At 39.1% G+C, this 20885-nt stretch overlaps 1 protein-coding gene across 1 annotated transcript in view; it reads left to right on the forward strand.

The window, feature by feature from the left end:
* FGD6 (FYVE, RhoGEF and PH domain containing 6) overlaps positions 1-20885 on the forward strand; it is a 75284-nt gene that overhangs the window by 40303 nt on the left and 14096 nt on the right. The window contains 9 exon segments of the mRNA XM_033010237.2: positions 949-1100; positions 1895-2051; positions 3278-3365; positions 8972-9022; positions 12109-12167; positions 12287-12358; positions 12866-12934; positions 14577-14660; positions 15832-15911. Coding sequence (XP_032866128.2) covers positions 949-1100; positions 1895-2051; positions 3278-3365; positions 8972-9022; positions 12109-12167; positions 12287-12358; positions 12866-12934; positions 14577-14660; positions 15832-15911 — 812 coding nt within the window.

Here is a 20885-nt window from a genome sequence, read left to right on the forward strand (position 1 = left end):
CACCTAATTTGGACTTTCTGTTTTGTCAGTTTAGACAGTGTTGTTTTTCATTTGAGGTGTTAAATTGCTAACCTTTCTTTGAAAACTTAATTTGCATGTGATCAGGGAAAATACCTTGTGTAGTGGATATTGAGTTTCAATATGGATTCAATCCTGGACACACTGACTTGTGTGGTTCCAAGATTATAATTGTAAATAGTTTAATGAGGACCAGTAAGCCTCAGCTCTGTCCTGTTGGGAGCTGGCTATAGCATAAAAACACTGTAAGAAGATTCTTCAAGCGTAAGGAGGGTTTTCCTTCTCCCTATAAATATTTCAAATGTATCAGCGTTGGTTTTGATCATTGTTAACATTTGAAATCTCATGGTTCCCATATGTTGTTAAAATATCTTTTTATTAAATGTTATTTTTCCTGTATATAGAAGAGCTGCTACATACAGTAATTTTCGTGACCCTACATTTTTGTCCGAGGCACATCTTCCAAAATGTCATTTTTAGATAACTTATGAAAATTAGTGTGATGTTAAAATAAGATATTATGATTCCATTAGCTGATAAAATATTTTTGCTTTTTGACCCAAATATTAGCAAGAAGATATTCAAGGCTGCCAGCACCCTTGCAGATATAAGCTTCCCCCTGTCCTTATCCTCATGTGTAGTACCAGCACATTTCTTAAGGGCATGTTATAAAAATAATGAACAACAACTACATTATGCATACAGGAGCAGGAAAGTAAAGCTCCAGTGTCAAACCAAAGGGATTAAGGCAGTCCCAGGGGAGTAAACTGAAGCTGCAGAGAAACATAACCCAGATGGTACCCGCCTTGCCTTTGGTAATAGGGAGCAGCAACTGGAATGTCTGCAGAGAAAATGCTGTTGTCTTTGTTGGTGCTTTGAAGGCTGTTGGCTCATGGGAAGGGGGTTTCTGTCCTCTTTGTACTCCGGCAGGATTTCCGGGATGCTGTGGCACATGCCTCTAGGCAGCTTGGAAAGCCAGTGATTGAGGACAGAATCCTGAATCAGATCCTGTACTACCTACCTCAGCTGTACGAACTCAATCGGGACCTCCTGAGGGAACTGGAAGAGCGATTATCTCACTGGTGACTATCAATAAGGGGATACCAGTCCTTTGAAATTTATCTGTGGATTTCTGTGACTCCATGTGACCACAGTTTGACTCTTGTTTGTGTTTCACATGCCTTCTTAAATGACTGAATTGACTTTGAAAGTGTGGGAGAACATTTTCCATCTAGATGTATCCAGAAAGGTCCAGAAGGCATGTCAATGCATGTTTTTAGCAATCACACTTTTTTATTTCAAATTTCGTTATTAATTGAAAGTTCTGATCCCTGCATGGGCACGGTAAGTGGGCTGATTTCATTAGAGAAAAAGGATGCTGTCCTGAAGACTGGTTTGCATTTTAAAGGTAGTTGAGATCTATTAAGCAAACACAGGGCTGATTGACAGACACAATCCAATTGAAGTTGGTTCTCAGTTACACTGTGGGTGTATTTACATCAGCTGTACAAAGCCTCCCCACAAAGGCACTGAAATGGGTTAAGACTGCAGTCCCATGCTTGCTGCTAAGGGATAGAGACAGTATCTTGAAGTTTGAAGATGTCTCCTCGGAAATCCAGCTTATTCTGAAGTGTTCAAACCATTCAAGATCATTTTAAACAGACTGTGTATTTTTTCATCTAACACTAATGTGTCAAGATGTGCCTGGTAAGGTTTTTCAGAGTAGCAACTGAGATGGATGCCTATCTGCTGAACTGTAAGCTTTTTTTCAGAACATAAACCAGCACATCTTATTGTGAAAGATAGATGTTTTGCTGTAAGGTTAAGATGTACATTCTTTTTAGCTCTTTCTAATTGCTCTGTTTTTTGTTTCTAGGCTCGAACATCAAAGAATTGCTGATATATTTGTTAAAAAGGGTCCCTACTTAAAGATGTATTCAACTTACATCAAAGAATTTGATAAAAATGTTGCACTGTTAGATGAACAATGTAAGAAGAATGCAGGTTTTGCTTCAGTAGTCAAAGATTTCGAGGTACTGTAGTCTTTTTAAAGATATAACCTATTTTGTGGCTTTTTGGCAGTTGTGATCCTCCACAAGGTTTTAGAGACTATCCTCCAATTTGGTTTGGTGGCGTTTTTTTATGCAGTCTTGGCTTGAGACATGGTATGGTAGAAGTAGAAGGAAGTAAATTCAGATTTTGTGATGTAACTAATGATTTTGGCTACCACTCTGAGATATGATACAGGACCTTGATTTTCAGAAAATGCAGCACTTGCTGCATATCAAAGGCACATTAGCAAAATCTCTATCTGCCTTTTTTTTTTTTTTTGTAGTTTTGTCTCATGGTCATACTATGCACTGATTAACTGTCCTATTTTAACCAGGTTGATTTCTCTGCCACATCATAGGGCAGTAGATTACTTATGGGAATGGTGTTTCACTTCAGTTGGAAACATAAAAAAGTGAATTTTCTCATCCACCTGTTTCTAGAAGTTTCAAACCCAGCGCATGCAGCAATCAGATGAAAGCTGATTCATGTCCCTTACAGCATTGCCAGATTTTTACATAACTCCCTTAAAACGAATCAGAGAAGAGGTACAAGCTCCCTAAGCACATGATCCACACAAACTATGAAATTACCTCCTATACCATTGGCTTCCCTTTGGGTAATCCCTGCTCTGTTTGCTTATGGGTGGTTTGAAAGGCTACTTACAGTGGGCAAAGGAAGAGCTTGAGGTAGAGTCAGCAAAGACAGGAAGAAGGAAAGAGGCCTTTTTAAGGACTTTGTGTTTGATGCATGTTATTTTGAATGCAAACTCAAGATAATTAACATTTTTGAAGCATGGATCTTTTAATTCTGTGTTGTCTTTACAGGTGTAGATTAATTAAAACTTCTGCAATGAGCATTGCTGTCTTTTCTGCCTAGTGGTCACCAATGGCGATTACAAAGGAGCACGTTGCCCTTGCCACCGGTGTTTCCTTTATTTCTGGGAGGCTTCACCTCTCTCCCTCATAAGCAAAAGCACCTGTTTTGAATCCACTGAGTATGAGTGCTTGTTGATCTTTTAATGCATAATTAATTTTGCATGCAGTCTCCTACACGGAAATGCTTGCTTTGTAGCATTTAACACTGCTAGTCACACCTTTTTAAGATAGAGGTTATCCATTGTAACTGGTAGTTGTTTGTAGGTATGTTTTCTTTTGCTGGAACCCTTGACTACCACTGAATCGTTACTTATTTTGGGTGTTTCTTTCAGATGAGCCCCCGCTGTGCTAGCCTGGCCCTCAAGCACTATCTGCTCAAGCCAGTTCAGAGGATTCCCCAATACAGGCTCCTGTTGACAGGTATAGTCAAGTTCCTTTGCAGGTTTAAGAAGCCAGTCTTCACACCTCCCAGGAAACTTGTTTCCAGGCAGTGGTATCCATCTGTAAAGCATGCTTATCTGACTTGAGCTATATGAAGCTTTTTTAAAAACATGGCATGGGTTTAGAGGCTTTGTTAATATTTATTGCAATAAGATACACAAGTGAGATGCTAATATTCCCAATGCTCTGGTGTGCTCTCTGATGGCATGTCCAGCAGTACTTGGAAAACATGAAACCTGTGGTGGTTTGTGTTTGTTTCTGTGGTACTAGAAGCCTATAATTTCCTTAGAGGCTTGGAATGCTCCTGTTTTGCTTTGGATTTTGTTGGTGGTTTTTTGTTTGTTGTTTGTTGTATTGTTTGGGTTTGGTTTGGTTTGTTTTTTTGTTTGTTTGGTTTTTATTTTATTTTTGGTCTTTTTTTAATGAAGGAAAAAGGTAGTATGGAAAATTGGAGCTAGGAGAAGGAAGTGTAAGATGTCTATACAACTGTGAACTTCTGCAAGTAGCTTCTCCATTTCTCCCCCACCCATGTGTTTTGTCCATAAAATCCATTCTCTTGAAGGCAAAACACATGTTTTTAGGGTATGTTTACCACTAAGTCCTTAAGACTTGCTACAGGGGCACTGTAGGCTGAAGAGCTGTTTTGGGACTAGGAAATCTGGGCTCTATACCCTGCTCTGGCACTGGCATGTTTGGGTGACCTTGAGCAAGTCATCTCCATGATGCAGTGCTTTCTTTTATGTAAAAGGAGGGCAATGATAGAGCCCTCCTTTATGAATTATTTTGAGATGTGTTTGTTGTAAGGGGGGGATGGCTCCTGTAAGGATTTGGAAATACTTCAGGCATTGTTTTTGAAAGCTGTTGCGTCTTGATGAGCAATTTAAAAATAGCTTCTGTTTATGTAGTAACTGCAGAATAAAATGCTCTGTGACCTTTTTTTTTTTGGCTCTGTAGCAGTGTGTTGGCATTTCCCCAGCAAGTACTTAGACTAGTGATGCTGTGAGAGATACAGACTTAAGTGTTACACAGCAGTTACCAAGTTATTGACATTGACCGTTTTTCTTTTAATCATCTAATTAAAGTTACAGGTGTTGAAAAAATAGTGAAAAACCCTTATTAAATGGACTGTTTTGTTAGGGGGAAATCTTAATGACTCTTAGTTGATGAAATCAAACCATAAAACAGCACTTGGGGAGTTGCTTTATTTTAAAAGGATACTGACTTGGCATGGTATAGGCTTGTTATACACTCAAATCAGCAGAGCATTGGGGAAGTTCAAAGGTTTTAATTAAAAAGGTTGAACAGAGGATCAGGGTGGAGTAAATGCCATTGTCAATATATATAGCAAAGCAAGAGATGTCAGGGGTGAATGGCACTGCAACAAACCTCAGATGTTGAAGGGGAATTCCTCATGATCATTAACTGTTACTGTGTCTTGGACAGGCTGTTTTAGACCTGAAAAAAATTACTCTGTGGTGATGTGGGAGTTGCTGCCGGTGTCCCCAGTCTGCAGACCTTACTGTGGTTGGCCAGCTCTGAATACACCTGCAAATGCTATTGGCAGGAATGGGATTGCAATGCTGACTGCTGATTTAGAAAAGCAATTTTGTGTTGTTCTAGGGGATCAATAAAAGAGGTTAGACTATTAATTTAATTATGCTGGGGCTGGGGAATGTTATTTTGGATTTGTTTGACTTTCAGTTTGTTCAATCTATCATGCCTTTCTGTTGGCCTTGAGATTCTCACTCTTCCATATCTTTGTGGATGACCTGTCAGTTGCCTCCCAGCAGCTCTGTGTAATATGGAGCAACCTCTGTATAAAACTGTGCTGCAAAACCTTAGGAGGACATGCAAAATATTTGGCTCTATTGTTGCAGTGGGTGAGATGATACAGTGAGTGATACAGCAGCTGCCAAGGCAGAAGATGGGGATATGTGAGTGAGGGAGGAGGGGGCAGAGGGTAAGAGCAGAGGAACGAAAATAATCCAGGAAACTAAACTGCTAGGCCTGAGTCAGCAGGATTTCTTCCTATTTAGATGTTCTGTGTCAGTGGGGCAGCTTTGTACTGGTAACCTGCTGCTACACGGTCACATCACAAGATTGTTGCTGCGCTTTGAAGTGAAGTTACTTTTGTGCTCACAAAAGCAGGAGCAGGTGGACTCATAAATCAACCAAGGAGAGTCGCAGCTCAGCTGTGTTTGTGTTTAATTACACAGCTTCTCCAGTCCAGCAAGTGAACTTCCACTTCTCCACATACTGACCCCAAGCTCTATACAGCAAACATTAGATGAGGTTTTTTGGGAGGTTAATTAGGTGCCTCTGATTTCTGCTAGAAATGAAGGAGAGGTGATTCTCTCCTCCCAAAACGTCTGATTTGAGTAGATGACTTAAGACTGTACAATATGAACAGGCTCTTCACTGTCATAGGAAAAGCCTCTCTTAACATAAGGTTTGCAGAGAGAGAGTCTTTGATTATCCTCAACTTGGGTATAGTGAGGGGAGGCTGAGGGGGATGAAAAATAAGCCTTGGAGCACACTGCTCCTTTGCAGCTCAGAAATAGAGTTGTCAGACTTGAGGCCAATTACATGCTGGGGAACGATTGCTTTGAGTTTAACTTAATTAATTTAGACAACCTGAGACAAAAAGTAGTTAGTGAAGCAGAAGATAATTTTTAGCAGAAGAAGTGATAGTTGCTGCCCCCCAGCAAGAAGGAAGAGAAAATTGCTGGGTGCTGTCAGGTAGAAGCAGGGCATAAGGAAATTGTGTTCATCACAGAAACCATACTTCTATGCCTTTGTCTTGCTTTTTGTTGTGTTTTGGGGTATACAGCAGAGTTACAAATTTTAATTTCTCAGTCTGCCTTTCTGAAGGTATGCCTAAGGTCTTCCTAGCCTGAATAATTAAAGCACATTTCAGAGGGGAAATTTTTTTTGGCAAAGACAGTAGATACCATTCCACCTTAATATTTGACTTCTGTATTTATCTTATCTAGGAATATTTTTGCTAAATTTTTACTGTAATGTTATACATGTCTGTGAAATCCGCTTGTCTGTATAGTTTAAGCCAGTACCTCCAGAAAGTAGTTGCAAGCACAGAATTTCCAGTGTGTATTCACAGAAGAGACTAAAAATACCTGTTCTGATGCTTCCCTGAAGCTGTTTTAGCAATGAACTGAGGTCCACTTACCAGATATACATACAGAGTATTAAGATGAAAATTACGTATTTATCACTTTCAGGATTTTACAGTTGCAAGGTTTTTTGGCTGCTTCAGTCTTGTAATGCCAAACTGCCTTTTTTAAATACAGACTTTTAAACAAATGCAGTTATGTTAAAATCTCTACTTTTCCCCTCTTTTGTTCACTGATTATATGATTTAAAATGCTAGAATATACCCATCCAAAAAAATGTTTGAGTGATGTAAAGTGTTGGTGTTTTGGGAAACATGCCATAAAGCATGAATTTGCCAATAAATGGTTCCCATGTTGGGTCTCTGGTTTTAAGCTTCCAGTGCAATTACTTTAGATATGAAATTGAATGTCTCTGTGTACTAGTGACAGTTTCTTAGAGTGCCAGCAGTACATTTGCAGATGATTAAACGTATACCTGCCTCACCTCTTGTTCCCAGCCCGTAAAGGTGAGTGTGTGGTTGGGCAGCTTTAAACTGGTATTTCTGTATTAAGCTGTAGGGACTCATTCTTCATGCTGGGATGTTCCCAGTGGAGCGCTTTGTGCTGGCCCCGATGATGAAGATCAAGTTGCAATTGTAAAGCTTTAACTTGTTTGCTTTATGGTGGAGTCCCCAGAGTGCTCTGCCTGGGCAGGATGGCACAGCTCCGACTTGAGAGGGCACCAGGTCAGGAGAGGGCAGCTGGTGTCGTATGTGTGACATTCCTCTAGGTTAAACCAAGTTAAAACCAATGTGGGCTATTCTCAGTTCCTTTCAAAATACCTCCTGCTGATTTATTTATTTTTTTCTCTCACACCAACTTCTTATCAGCACAACCCAAGGTGAAGCAAGATGAACTTTGTTTTTAATGGAATATGTGTCCACCAAAATACTGCACTGGAATGTCTGGTAGCTACTACATCACAAGATCTTGAGGGATGTGAAGGATGCAATATTTATGGAGTGTAGCTGGAGAGGTTTTGGTGCCATGTCAGACTTGTCTAAAAAGATCCCACATTGACCAGCACCTGATAGCGATCAGACAAAACTTAGAGGAGAGCAGAAAGCTGTGGGTGTTCCTGTGGCCCAGCCAGCTCTCCCAGTGCTCCCTCCCAGCTTCCCTGCAGGAGACTCCAGCCAGTTCCTTCACCCCAGCTTGCTCTTGGATCCTCCCCTAGGTCTTTGCCAAAAAAGAAAATTTTTGTGCCAAATATTTTTCTTCCTGTAGTTCTGTTTTTCTCAAAGCTTTCATTAACTGTGACAGGATTTCTCACTCTTCGTAGCATTTCTACTGCAGAAACATGTTTCATAATTCCCCTTTTTTTTTTTTTTCCCCTGCATAAGGAAAAGATTACAATACACTGAGCGGTCTCTGAGGGGCATGCATGAAGCAAGACATCTTAGGAAGGCAGGAACAATTCGCTCCTGATCCTTCTTGAGTAAAAGGATGAATTTAGGTAGGGCAAGCATATGGGAGTTGAATTATTTCACTCCTACATGAAACTTGTACAACTGTGAAGCTAAAATTGAATGCTTGCTAGATCACATATAATTTGTTTTCAGTACATCTGCCAGAATCTTAATACCTCATTTAAAAGGTAGTTATAAATTTATAAATCAGTATTTGTTGATATTATCAATCTAACCTGGAGATTTCTTTAAAATTTTCTGGTTTGGTTTCTTTCAATTTTAAGCAGTTCAAAGCTGTAGCTTGTAGAGAATAGATGGTTGACTTTTTACTGAGGTTAAATATTAATCTTTGACACGATATGGTACTTTTTGGTGAACTAGACACTCAACCAGGGAATGAAAACTCAACATGTTTTCTTGTATAGTCATACATTTGGAGTTACTTTAGCAAGTAAAATAGGTATTTAAAACTACCAAGACTTTAATGGATGGAGGGTGCCATCTTGTGGTTGAGGAGCTAAACTCATAATTGAAAACCAAAAGGTGTATAATACTTTTATTATTGAAAAATATCAAACACAATCAGGTCTTCTGTAATGGGGTACTTTTTTTCTTAGCTCTTAGAGACGAGTTAGGTGCTCAGGTAGATATCTATAATCTTCAGACCGTTTTTCATCAGTTTAACTGTAAATGATTGCAAGTATGTACTTATTTTTCACTTGCTTGTTTTGTTCTGGAACAAAATATACAACATATCATTTGTCTTTCAAGAAGGCTACTGCTTCAATAACCTCTTCCTTGAGCAAGATATCATGATATACTTTCATTATGGAAACACTAGTCTTCATTTTGCTATTACTTTGACAGATTTAAAAGATTAAGTAGTAGATCTTTACTGCATAGATCTGCCTGAAAAGCAGCGTTCCAGGAAAAAGGTGTTTTTTACTACTTTCTGGTGGTGTTTATTTCTTTAACAAATCTATATATTATTTTTTTCTTTATACAGATTACTTGAAGAATCTTTTAGAAGAATCTGCTGACTACAGGGATACTAAAGGTAAATGTCTCTTTAGATTAAAGAAACAACAGCATATGTATGTGTGATAACGCTTCTAAATTTTAAATGTGTGCAGAGTGCTAAGCCAGTATATAGAAATACTTTCTATTTAGTTCTAAGTTTCTCAACAGAGATACTGAAAGATTGCAAACCTGTGTTTCAAAAAAGCTTGGAGCTGACAGTGGTATCAGCTCACCCTTGTGTTGAAACCAAGAGATAAGAATGAAGTTCCCCAGGCAGCTTAAGCAGATATTTTGGGCACTGCTACTGAGAGAGACGGTCCTTGCATCTGTAGAGTTTTCATGATAGGCAGTCTGGTCTACCAGCTGCTTTCTGCCAGCTATGAGCCTTTCTGGCCTCCTCCCCTCTCTCTGTGCCAGGACAAGAGTTCATGTGGCAGGAGTGAACAAGATCAAGGAGCTGCTCTGGCTTATATTTAAACCTGAGGAGTTTTCCAGTTTGACTTGTCACAAGTTGCACAAACACCAGTGACTTCCACAAGTTTGCCTGCACGTGGGGGGAAAGGGGATGAGAGGAAATGAGGAGGAATAGCTGGTGATGGAAGAGGACAGGACTGCATGTTTCATGGTAGTTTGGGATTAAGTTGGTTTAACTTGAGTGTAGCAATGCAACGCACATTCAGACTGTTTCCTTCTTCCATGTGTGTGCCTCAGCCATACTAAAAATGCTCCCAGTCAATGTTTCCATTTTATTTGCATGAGCCTGACACTTATTTCAGGCTCTTTAGTGACATTTGTGCAAGCCCATTACCTTTGGGAGGGTTGTCCAGATGTAGTTGATTGGACTGCAGTAAATGAGTACCTTCAATGCACTGAGCCGAGTTTGTTTTCTTATAGCTTTATCTGCTGATACAGTACTGTAAAATTTATAAGTAAATAGACGTTTCTTAGGACATTTAGACACATTTATTTTGAGTATATTGAAAATATAAGCCTAAAATATTTTAGAGTGACTCTTTAAGATGTAGAAAGGTTTGTCTTGCACTTTTTGTGGCTGTGCTTGCACATTAAATAATTGACCATTTGAAAAGTAAGCAACTTTAATATATATATATATATATATATATTTAATTTATATTTTCTTGTGATTTCTCCAGCTTCAGTGTTTTTGGTATCTGTACCTTCCACAGTATTTTTCTCTCCCTTCATGTATCAAAGATAAAAGCAGAAATTTAGTTGTAACTATAACTGTTAACTTTATGCATTTGACATGTTTAATAGTCTATCTTTCAAACTGGGTAAGAAAAGAAATCTAATCTTTACTCACCCAGCTCTTTCTTGTGATAATTAAGTTAAACTTAGTTCTGACTTTGCTTAGTTGTTAAATTCCAATGCAGGGGTAGAGAGAAGACTAGATTTGGTGTTATGGTTAATATTCTTGGAAAAAAACCCAACAACACATTTCTTCCTGATGACCTTCATTTGAATACATCACTCCAGCAAAGTGGTATAGGAATTGGAATGCTTTTCCCTGCCAAAGCCCACTTTGTTTATGATTTTGACCCGATAGATTATTCTATGTTGTTGTTTAGATTCATTCAGTCTTGGCTCTATAAGTAGCCCTGAGATCCTGGAACTTTTAATAACCAGCAAATTTTCTCTAATGTTCTTCAATCTTTCTTGAAGTCAGTGAGTAAAATTTTAAGTTTTTAATAGATAATAATAGTTCATAGATGAAGGAAAGTATAACAAAAAATTCAGGTACTCATTTTTGTCCTCATGAATTTAGCTAAATTTCCCTTCATTTTCTTTAAAGTGAATGGGAGTTGGGGAGCATTTTGGCTGGAGAGTTTCCAACATTTTCTAGTAGGAGACAACCAGCTATTTTTCAGGGCTCAGTTGACATCATGACATCTATAGCTAAACTTAAATTTTGATCAAATGCTTGATACGTGCTACGCATTTTAACTGTTTGACTCCTGTGTTGTGTTGCCTTGGTTCATGAAAATATTGAACAAAAATTCTCCTTAGATTGACTTAGGAGGAGCTTTTTGTTCGCATCTCAGTTTAGTTTCTTATATGGCTTCATGACCTTCTGAACCTTTCAGTGCAGAAAGCTGTATCTTTTAACATGCTTACTTTCTGAATATGAACTCAACAATAAGGGGGAAGTATATACATTATATTATATACTCTAATGATTATCTGGGAAAAAAACCCAAGGCTTTGCTTTTACCTGATTTGGTCGGCTTCTCTGTGGGCTTACAAGCAAATGTAGTTCTTTTATTTGAAGTGCCTGCTGCACTTCAATTACTCAGAAGGTGCTAAATGCTTTAGAGACTGCATTTTATCAGAGCAGTTGTTCTAGCTTTCAATTAAATGAGTATTGTTTTTTTTTTTACTTAAGTAAATTACAGGGGTTTAGATATGATCCTTGGTTGTGTTCTGTCTCATATATACTCACTGTTCAGTAATTTACATAATCTTTTTATGTAACCTCTTCTTGCAGTTACGCCTTAGCATATATTACAGTCAAGTTGCTAGTTATTAAATATCAGGTACTTAATAAAGTCCCTTCTCTTTGGTAACTCAGATTTTTTTTTTCTTCTTCTGGTGTTAAAAGTTTGAAATTTAGAAAATTTAACTTTATATTGTTATCTTGAGGTGCAGCAAAACTAAAAGCAGAAGAAAGAAATTGCAAAGATTTGGATAATTTTTTCTATGTAGTCTTCCCTGACTGGCACTGAAAGCAGTCATGTAAAATGGAAAAAAATTAATCACTACATAGTATCAGTTAGCATTTTAACTTTTCTGCTGTAAGTAAAGACATTGAAATTAAAGTAATTCTTTGTGTGAGAAACTAGAATTTAATTTTGCTTGTGGAGTGTTTTGATTAGCTGTAAGAAGTGATTGACATTGTTGGTTGAAGCAATGAGTTGCTAGGTCACACTAAGTCATGATCCAAAGACTCTGTGATCTATCAGATGTGCTTCTGAATGCAGTGGCTGTACAATCAGGTCCTTGAATCTTGGTATGATGTGGAAGGGCAATAACTGTACTTGTGCTTTACATAATACTGATGCTAACTAGTCTGTATAACCAAAGCATCATTTCTTCATCCTTCAGATGCTCTAGCTGTTGTCATAGAAGTTGCAAACCATGCCAATGACATCATGAAGCAGGGAGTAAGTATTTTAATTTATGAAGGTGGTTGAGTAAAGCTTTTTCTCTCTTTAAAAAAAAAAAAAAAAAAAAAAAAAAGATACAAGGGCAATTACTTACCTTTTGCTTTTTCTTTCTGTAGGATAACTTTCAGAAACTTATGCAGATTCAGTACAGTTTAAATGGACACCACGAGATTGTACAGCCAGGAAGGGTAGGTCCTCCAGATGGCATTCAGCAGATTGCAGTAGAAGTGCAGCATAGACGATATGCAAGCAAAATACTGAAACTGGCACATACTGAGAAGAAAAATGGTCCATTGCTTAGTCAGTCCGAACAGTCAAATTAATACTGCCTCTCCATATATGTGCAGGTTTTTTTAGACATTTATCTCATGAAAACTTACAATTTTTAGAATATGATGCCTTGCCAGATGTTGCAGGCAGGTTCTTTTCCTCAAGCTTAACCTTGTATTTGTCATGGTTTCAAGTGCAGTGTGGAAAACTGTAACGCAGCCGTTCACACTCACTTTTAGAGAAACCTAAGGATGAACAGACTTTCTCAGAAAGGGAACCCTGAATCTCGAAACTTCTGCAGCATTTATTGTGTTGTAGTAGTAATAATAATTTTAATGATGATGATGATGATGAAAAAGTCAGCTCACTTGTATGGCTTGTGCCCTGAAAAGCTAGGTTTTTAGTTGCTTGTTTTAATTTGCTAGGTCTTTCTGAAAGAGGGAACACTGATGAAGCTGTCTCGGAAGGTCATGCAGCCACGAATGTTTTTTCTGGTAAGATGCTGTGTATGTTGCTGTGTGCCTAACACTACTGTAATTTTAAGTGGTTGAAACATTACACCGCAAGCATAAGTAAGTAGTTCCCTCAGGTAGTGGAAAAAATAACCAATTGTTGCTGTTCTACTTGCTCAGTTCTAATTCAGAGAGATCATCTGTTGCATATGGGCTAATTTTAATAGAATACCATTTCTCACTAAAATGTACTGTTTTGAACAATGCTCATTTAAAATTTGAGCGCTTTTATGAGAAGATGCTATCTGTGGTAGTGCAAAAACACAGTTATCCCACTTGGCTGTACCAGATCTTAAAACCTACAACTCTGCCACTGCTCTTGCACCCTTGCATCCCTCCCTCCTCCTTCTCTCTCCTTGCCCTGCGTGAGCCCACTCACATCCTGAGCGCGGCACTGAGCTGGAAGTTGTGCTGGGTTCTCTTCCTGTCTCTGCTGTTTTGTTTTGAAACTCCTGTGTGCATCTCTGAAGTTTCTACTTCCACTTGAACCTTTTGTTTATCTCTTCTATTTAGATAATAAAGCAGCTGTTGCCATGTGTAATTTGTGGCATTACTGGTCCACAGTCCTGGCTGAAATCTGTCTTGTAGTTACTGTAGTATGAATAAATATTTCTCTAGGCAGTACATGGAGTATGTATTCTAAGCTTGCAGGTGCCTGTCTATACTCTAGAGATTACTTTGTTGCATATAAAGCACTGAGATAACTGCAAATTGTGTCAGTTAAGGTAATGCTCTCAAAAACCTGGCACTATCTCAAGCCGGACTTCCCAAATCAGATGTTGCTAATTTGAGTGGCTCTTGCTCATATTTTCTTTGTTTTGCTTTTTTTGGGGATGGTGATTGGGGTTTTTTGTTTGCTTTTTAGATATAAAAGGTGCAAGCTAATGTTTATACATTTAGGATACTTAAGCGGTTTATACATTTGGATACTTAACATTGATCATGTTGTGAAGGTTTAGTAAGGCTCATGTGAAACATTAGTTATTTTACAAAGAATCTCACAGCAAAAACTTATGGCACAGTTCAGTTTTCTGATCTGTGTTTATGTGCAGTAAATGAAGTTTGAATCCATGTGTTGAACAACACATACCTAAGAAAAAAAATCTTAATAGCTGTTCAGTAGTGCACTGAAGGAAGCCAAGTCTGGTAGAACAGGAAATAAACAGTAGATACGCAATTATACTGATAAAATTCACATAGTGCATATGGATAAGTTTGTCCTTATAAATTGCTGATCTTAATTGTGCTATCTCTGAGTTTCTAGAGTGTTTCGCTTTGTTTGAATGGTTAATTCTAATATCCTTTTAAAATAGTTTGTTTTACAGTATAGCTGTGTACATGAGAAACATTTTTGTCCTTTTTGATAGCCTGTTCTTTGACATCCGTGAGCTGTTTACTCATGTGCCAAATGTATACTTACGGAAGGAAGATATAAATAGACACTTATTGTTATCTAAATTAATCCATGAAATTGTTTCTTGGGTTCTAAGTGGAATAATAGGAAGTAGAAGATGCCCTTCTGAACAGTTGATCTCAGACTTCCATACTTTGAGTAAAATGCATCTGAAATTATCTGTCTCTAAACAGTCCTTAATCATTAAAAAGCATTGCTTCTATATTACAGTTTAATGATGCCCTGTTGTATACTACTCCAGTTCAGTCAGGGATGTATAAGCTCAACAACATGCTGTCGTTGGCTGGAATGAAGGTGAGTCACTTGTTAAAATGAGTCTTTGTCCAATTCCATTTAAATTCAGGCCTTCAAATTTTCAAAACACAAGCATGTTTGTTGTTGGAGAGAGATATTCAAGATGCTTATGTTCCAGAGCAATCCTACAGCCTTAATGTTTCTTGCATAATATGGCCTATGGGTTTCTTGTCTAGGTTTCCCTGAATAACTCCGTTGCCTCAGGTCATCTCACCTGCATTTAATTCAGTATTATCCTACTCTGAAATAGTCTGCCTACTTATTGTTTGTATTGTACTTTGACTGCCTCACTTTTGCCTTGTAACTGCTTTTTATTGCCCACATCCAGACCTTAGGCATCTCTGCCTGATAAGCTTCTGGTGGATCAAATCTCTGATTTGTAGAGATTTGCTCACTGTGAGGGAAGATACAGCTTTTGTTTCTGAGCCTTTGTGAAAAGCATCAAAGTTTAAGCCCTGAGTCCTTCTGGGTAGTGATAAGGAACATGCATGCCATATATTGATGCAGTCTCTGACATGACAGTTAGTGGGAACAACATAACATTGCCTCGGGAATCAAGTAACTTGTCTCTGTTCCTGTCAGAGAAAAGCACCAAGTCCAGCTGCAGTGCAGATCTGGTGCCCAGGTCCAAGCTTTCACAGGCAGAGCTGCAAAATCTCTTCTGCCAGCAGATGTCTTGTGGTGGCTCAAAACCACTCTTAACTTTTAAACCTCCTTATGTTTGAAACTTGGTAGCTCAAAAGGATCAGCAGGGTGGTCCAGCCCTCAGGAGTATGGGGCAGATGCCCACTCCTGGGTGCACCAGTAGTCTCCATCTTGTCCTGCAGCAACAGCATCGCCTTTCACTGCTCAGTTGCCAGAGGTCCTTGGAGGACAATGAGCCCAGGCATGCTGAAGCATAGCAGGAGGTGTCTGACAGCTCTTGAGCTTCATTCCCTGTACGTCTCCAGGATTTGTATGCGGCCACAGTGAAATAAAATGGTGGGCTGCATTGTAATCTTAGTGTAGCTGGGCCCTCTGGACTGCTGTATGATCTCTTACTTTTGAGATTTTTCTCTCCAATGTACCCCTTCTGCAATAAAAGTGTAAGAGATTTTTACAGTAAGTAAAACTAAAGCAACTATAAAAGTACCATTTCAGTTTGAATGTCAATTTTCTCTCTTGACTGAAGGTTAAAAAGCCAACTCAGGAAGCATATCAGAATGAACTGAACATTGAAAGCGTAGAGAGATCCTTCATTCTTTCAGCAAGGTAAGTCTTACAAATTAATACTGAGTTAAAAACCATGTGATTTCAGACAGGCCACATCGGCTTTTTATAGCTTATTTTGCACTTATGTAATGAGAAGTTACCCTTGGCTTAGAGTAATTACAGAATAGAGGGAGTGACAGATGGATTTCTGGAAATAAGGTAGACCTTGTTCTAATTTACTTCTGTTCACATTCAAAATCTGATTTTGAAAATTTATTTTTAAATGAGCTGGTGGAAAGGAAGCCTGGTCACATGTAATAAGTTTCAGAGATACCAGTATGAATTTGTAGTCTCTAATACAGTTCACCCTGACTTGTAAGGAAGAATGCTCATTGTGAAGTGATGGATAGAAGCACAAAAGCTATAGTAAATGTGGGTGGTGTTTGAGCAGTTTGAGCTTAAGACTGCAGCTGGCAGGGATTCTGCTGCCCTCAAGACAGTTAGCTGTTAATCAGAGTGGATAAAACTCTCACTTGGTTCCTCCTTTTCAGCATAGCTACACCCACAGAAACTGTAAGTAAATTGAAATCTTATCCTCTCACTGCCTTTCCTTGAGAGGAACATGAGTTAAAACTTGTTTCAATTCAGTTAATTTTAGGCTTTGCTTTTCAGTATTTTTTTGTTCTTCCAGTGTTACTGATATGCTCTGTCAGTGCATTAACAGGACAGGATATGAAGCATGACAATACATTTTGATATTATTATTGGTAGCTGATATAAATTGGAAGAAGTCATCCTGGTCTTCTAGCTAAAATAAGTGTAATTGAAACAAGAAATGGATCTCAGTGAACCTGAAATTATGGAAATGGCAATTATTGAAATGGTGCTTGTCTTTACCAGAAAACCAAATTCTCCAGATATCTCCAAAAGGATACATGGCCCCTAAACCAAAGAAGCTCTTGTCTGCCTTCACTGAGATGCCTTTAGCAAAGACCTGTTTTTGTGGATTGTTTTCACTGTGTTTGATTTGGAGTTTTATATGTTCTGACATTGGTGACAATGCTGATACCAATGAAGACAGACGTATTTTCTCTTCTGTTTAGCAAAGCTGAGCAAGGGCAGCCTGCTGCTTTTTGTGTGACCTTGTAAATACTGACATGAGGATGTCTGCACAAAGACAGCAGTATCTCTAGTGGAGGGGTGGACCAAGCTTAACCTTGTCAAAGTAGCCAAAGGAAGCAGCTCAATTGTCTGCAACAACACACTTTAAAAGAGTAGTGGGTTTTCAACAAATTTAAATGTTTCTTATTTTTCTTTTGCACACTGGTAAGAACAGATGCAATTCACAGTTTAGGGTGTGATTCTGCTCCAGTATAATATGAGCAGGCCCGTGCTGCCTTAGGTGCATTGCTGACCAGGTGTCACACAGATACATGAAGACATTTACAGGATTGCAGTAGGCAATGTGGATTTATCTCTGCTTGAAACTTGACTTGAAACAGCATTTCACTTTTAATTCTGTAGTTTAAAAAATTTCCTTAAAGTCATTGGAACTTGTGAAAAGATTATCATCTTGAAATACAACCTACCTATTTTCCACAAAACAGGATAGAATTGTGTTGTGGTTTGGGCCTGATCGGCAACCAACCCCTGCAGCTCATCACCCTCCCTTCCCCCTCCCCACCTGGGAATAGGGGAGGGGATTAGAGGGGTGAAGGGAGACTCACAGGCTGAGATAGGAACAGTTTAATAATGGCAATAAAACGAGAACAATAACGATGATGGGGGGAAAACAAAAAGAAATATATAAACAGGCAATGTACAGCGTAATTGCTCACCACCTGCTGACCAATCCCCAGCCCGTTCCCGGCCAGCGACCCACAGTCGCAATCCTGGAAGTGAGAGATCTCCTTCCCGACCACCCCTCCTTTATATAGTGAGCATGATGTTCCATACTATGGAATATTTCATTGGCCAGTTTGGGTCTGGTGCTCTGGCCGTGCTCCCTCCCTGCTCCCTGTGCCCTTGCGCACGGGCAGGACATGGGGAGTCAGAGAGTCCTTGAAGTCTCGGTAGCAGCTGAAAACATCAGTGTGCTATCAGCATTCTTCTCATACCAAACCCAAAGCTAAATCCGAAACACAGCACTCATCTAGTCCCTGAAAAGGAATATTAACTCTATTTCAGCCCAAACCAAGACAAATTGTCTTTATGAGGAACGGATTAAGTGGTAGATTAAAAGCAACTACTGTGAAATACATGCTGGTTTATAGGGGAAAACCCCTATATATAATGTTCTCATCAAATTGGGCAGAGTTTGAGACATGCTTTTGTCTTGACCTTGAAATTATTGGCATTACCCTCATGTTACCAACTAAATCTGCTCTGATTTGCCCTTTTCTTTTTAGTGTTGTTGATCTTGCATCTTTGGAGAGCATTCAGCTCCATTATTTTTATACATGGTGGAAGCTATGTGTGTGCAAGAGCCCTAAGTTACACAACCATGACAGAGAGAGGTTGCACTTGCTAAGGATGAAGGAAGTGTTGGGGGCCCCAGGTGTAAATGAGGATTTCCAGATTATCTGTCTGTAATCAAGGCCTTGGTCTTTTGTGATATAGGAGGGAAGTGAAAAACTACAAGCAATAGGTACTTGCATATATTTTTTTTTTCCCAATTAATTATATTGTTCCTACTGATAAATATCCTGGATATGAAGAGAATCAGTATCTTGTCAATACAGACTGCTTTTTGCTTTTGCTGTTACCTCATTCTACCATTTTCTTGGGTCCTACATGGTAAAAATCTCAACTACAGAACTGTTCAAATTAATCTTCCAGGCCTTGGAGACAAATTTCACTTCTGTGAAATTTTTTCAAATAACAAGCATAACATGGAGTGTACACCAAAGAGATTCAGAAATGATCCTGGGGACAGAGATGGGGATGGGAGCAATTAAGCCAGTGAAAATTTGCTAGCAATAAAATGTAAGCCAGTTAATAACAGAAGGATAGATTAATGCCTAGACAAGAGTCTTTGTCACTTCAGGTTTAGTTTTACTGACTGCATTAGTATTCTGCTTTATCTAGTCTACGTCAAGGTTTCAGTTTTCCTTGCATATCTGTAGGAATGTGTATTGTTTTACATAGTACAATGCAGTATTGTAGTAGAAATCTCTTAATCAGAGAAACAAGTTAGCGCATCTGCACGATACAGCACTGTACAGAAGTAAAGCTTTGGTCCTGAAAACAATCGTCGTGCCATCATCGTGCCAGCCTGACATGGTCAGTAAGGCTGGCAAAGAGCTACCCCGGGGCAGACATAGCTGCCTCGCCTCCCCTAACATAGGGACAGCTCATGCAACACGAGCTCCGCTGGGAGAGGTGCCCTACAGCTCTGATCCTGCAAACAAGAGGGGTACACTTCTGGGAGCACCTGACTGCTTAGCTCCTCTGGGCAGCATGCGACACGTGCCCCCAGCACATGCATTTGCCACTAATAACAACTGCTGGGGCTCTCTGCACTCCATTTAAAGTTTTCTACTGTTTTGTTAAATCTTAAATGAATACAAAATATTAATATTTTTTATAAACCCTAAGAAGACCCTGCAGTTTTAGTAAACAAAATTACTTTTGAAAGGATGCAACAAATACTGGACCTGCAGCGAGGGAAGTGGTAGGTGTGTGCAGCTGTGGAGGAGGGCAGAGAGTGCCAGCAGAAGAAACACTGCCTATTTTGCTGCATGGCACCACCTTTGCTCTTAAGTTCTGAAGGACTGTAAACAACCCTAAAGTGCGACTTCCCTAGTGAAATATTAGGGCGTAAGCCATGTAGGTCGTTGTGCAAGCAGCCCCATATGTAGCAATCCCCACATGATCGGGTGATGCTTCATCTCCAAAAACTGTGCCAACTTTAAATTTAATTATTTAATATAGTTTTAGGAACCTAATGAATTGTAACCAGATTTTGAAAAAGACAAAGGAGTTGATTAGTGTTCTGAATGTTACGTAGCTAATGCAGACCAGTTGTTCTTGCTGGATGAGGAAGCAAAGGTAAATAAACTGAACAAAATGTTCCACTCAGAGTGTGATATATTGGGACAGACAATAATACATTGCTTTGCTCTTGCTTATATCTTATTTCCTCTCCTTTTGTTCTGATTTTGTTGCTATGTGCACTAGGTATTTTTTTTTTCCCCTCACGCCTCATAGGCTTCCCCCACGTTTACCTTACCAGATTTGTCCTCTCTGATTCTGTATAGTACTCAGTTTCATCCAGTTCAAAATGCCAGCTCAGAGTATTTCCTTAAAGGTTCAAAGATGATCAAAGCTTCCAAATTCACCTACAAAAGCCATTAAACAATAATTGGTGTTGCACACCTAATTTGTGTAAATCATTGCTTTCTTCTTCCCTAACATTCCTTTTTATATATTCAGCATGTTCAATTCCCTGGTTTAAAAAAAATAATTTCTCTGATAATATTTAAGAAGTAGAAAATAAAAAAAAAAAAAGGTGGTGGTAGATACTGGTTTAAATTTTAGAAGTCCTTTTTAAAGCTGCCATGGCATCTCAAACAAGCAGTCTAGCTGTTCCTCGGTCACAAAACTGCTTCTTCCTTACTCAGACATCTGGCACAAGTAGCTGTTCAGCTACGTGATGAACCCAGTCGGTAAATTGATCCAGAGGAAGGGCAGGTTGGTGGCTTGCTTTAATATGTATTTGTTTCCCTGTCCAGCCCACTACGTAGCTGTGTGTGTTCTGGCACAAGGGAAAAAAGACCTAGTGCCGAAGAGGGAGTATGGTGGGCTGCCCTTTGCGGCAGAGTAGCATGGATTTTTATTATACGAAAGTGGTAGTGTGCCCACAGCCTAAGGGAAGTGCTCTGGCATCGCACATAATCCGGTATAGCTGCAGGATCCTGCTGTGCCAGGCACTCCTTGTTCTCCCTGCACTTTTCCTTGCGCTTGGTTAGTGATCTACCAGCTGTGAGATAGATACAGTAAACTCATCTGTTTATCTCTTTGGGTTAGGTAATC

This window comes from Tyto alba, unplaced genomic scaffold (assembly GCF_018691265.1).
Source record: "Tyto alba isolate M040663 unplaced genomic scaffold, T.alba_DEE_v4.0 Super-Scaffold_2, whole genome shotgun sequence".
In the NCBI taxonomy this organism is placed as follows: Eukaryota; Metazoa; Chordata; class Aves; order Strigiformes; family Tytonidae; genus Tyto; species Tyto alba.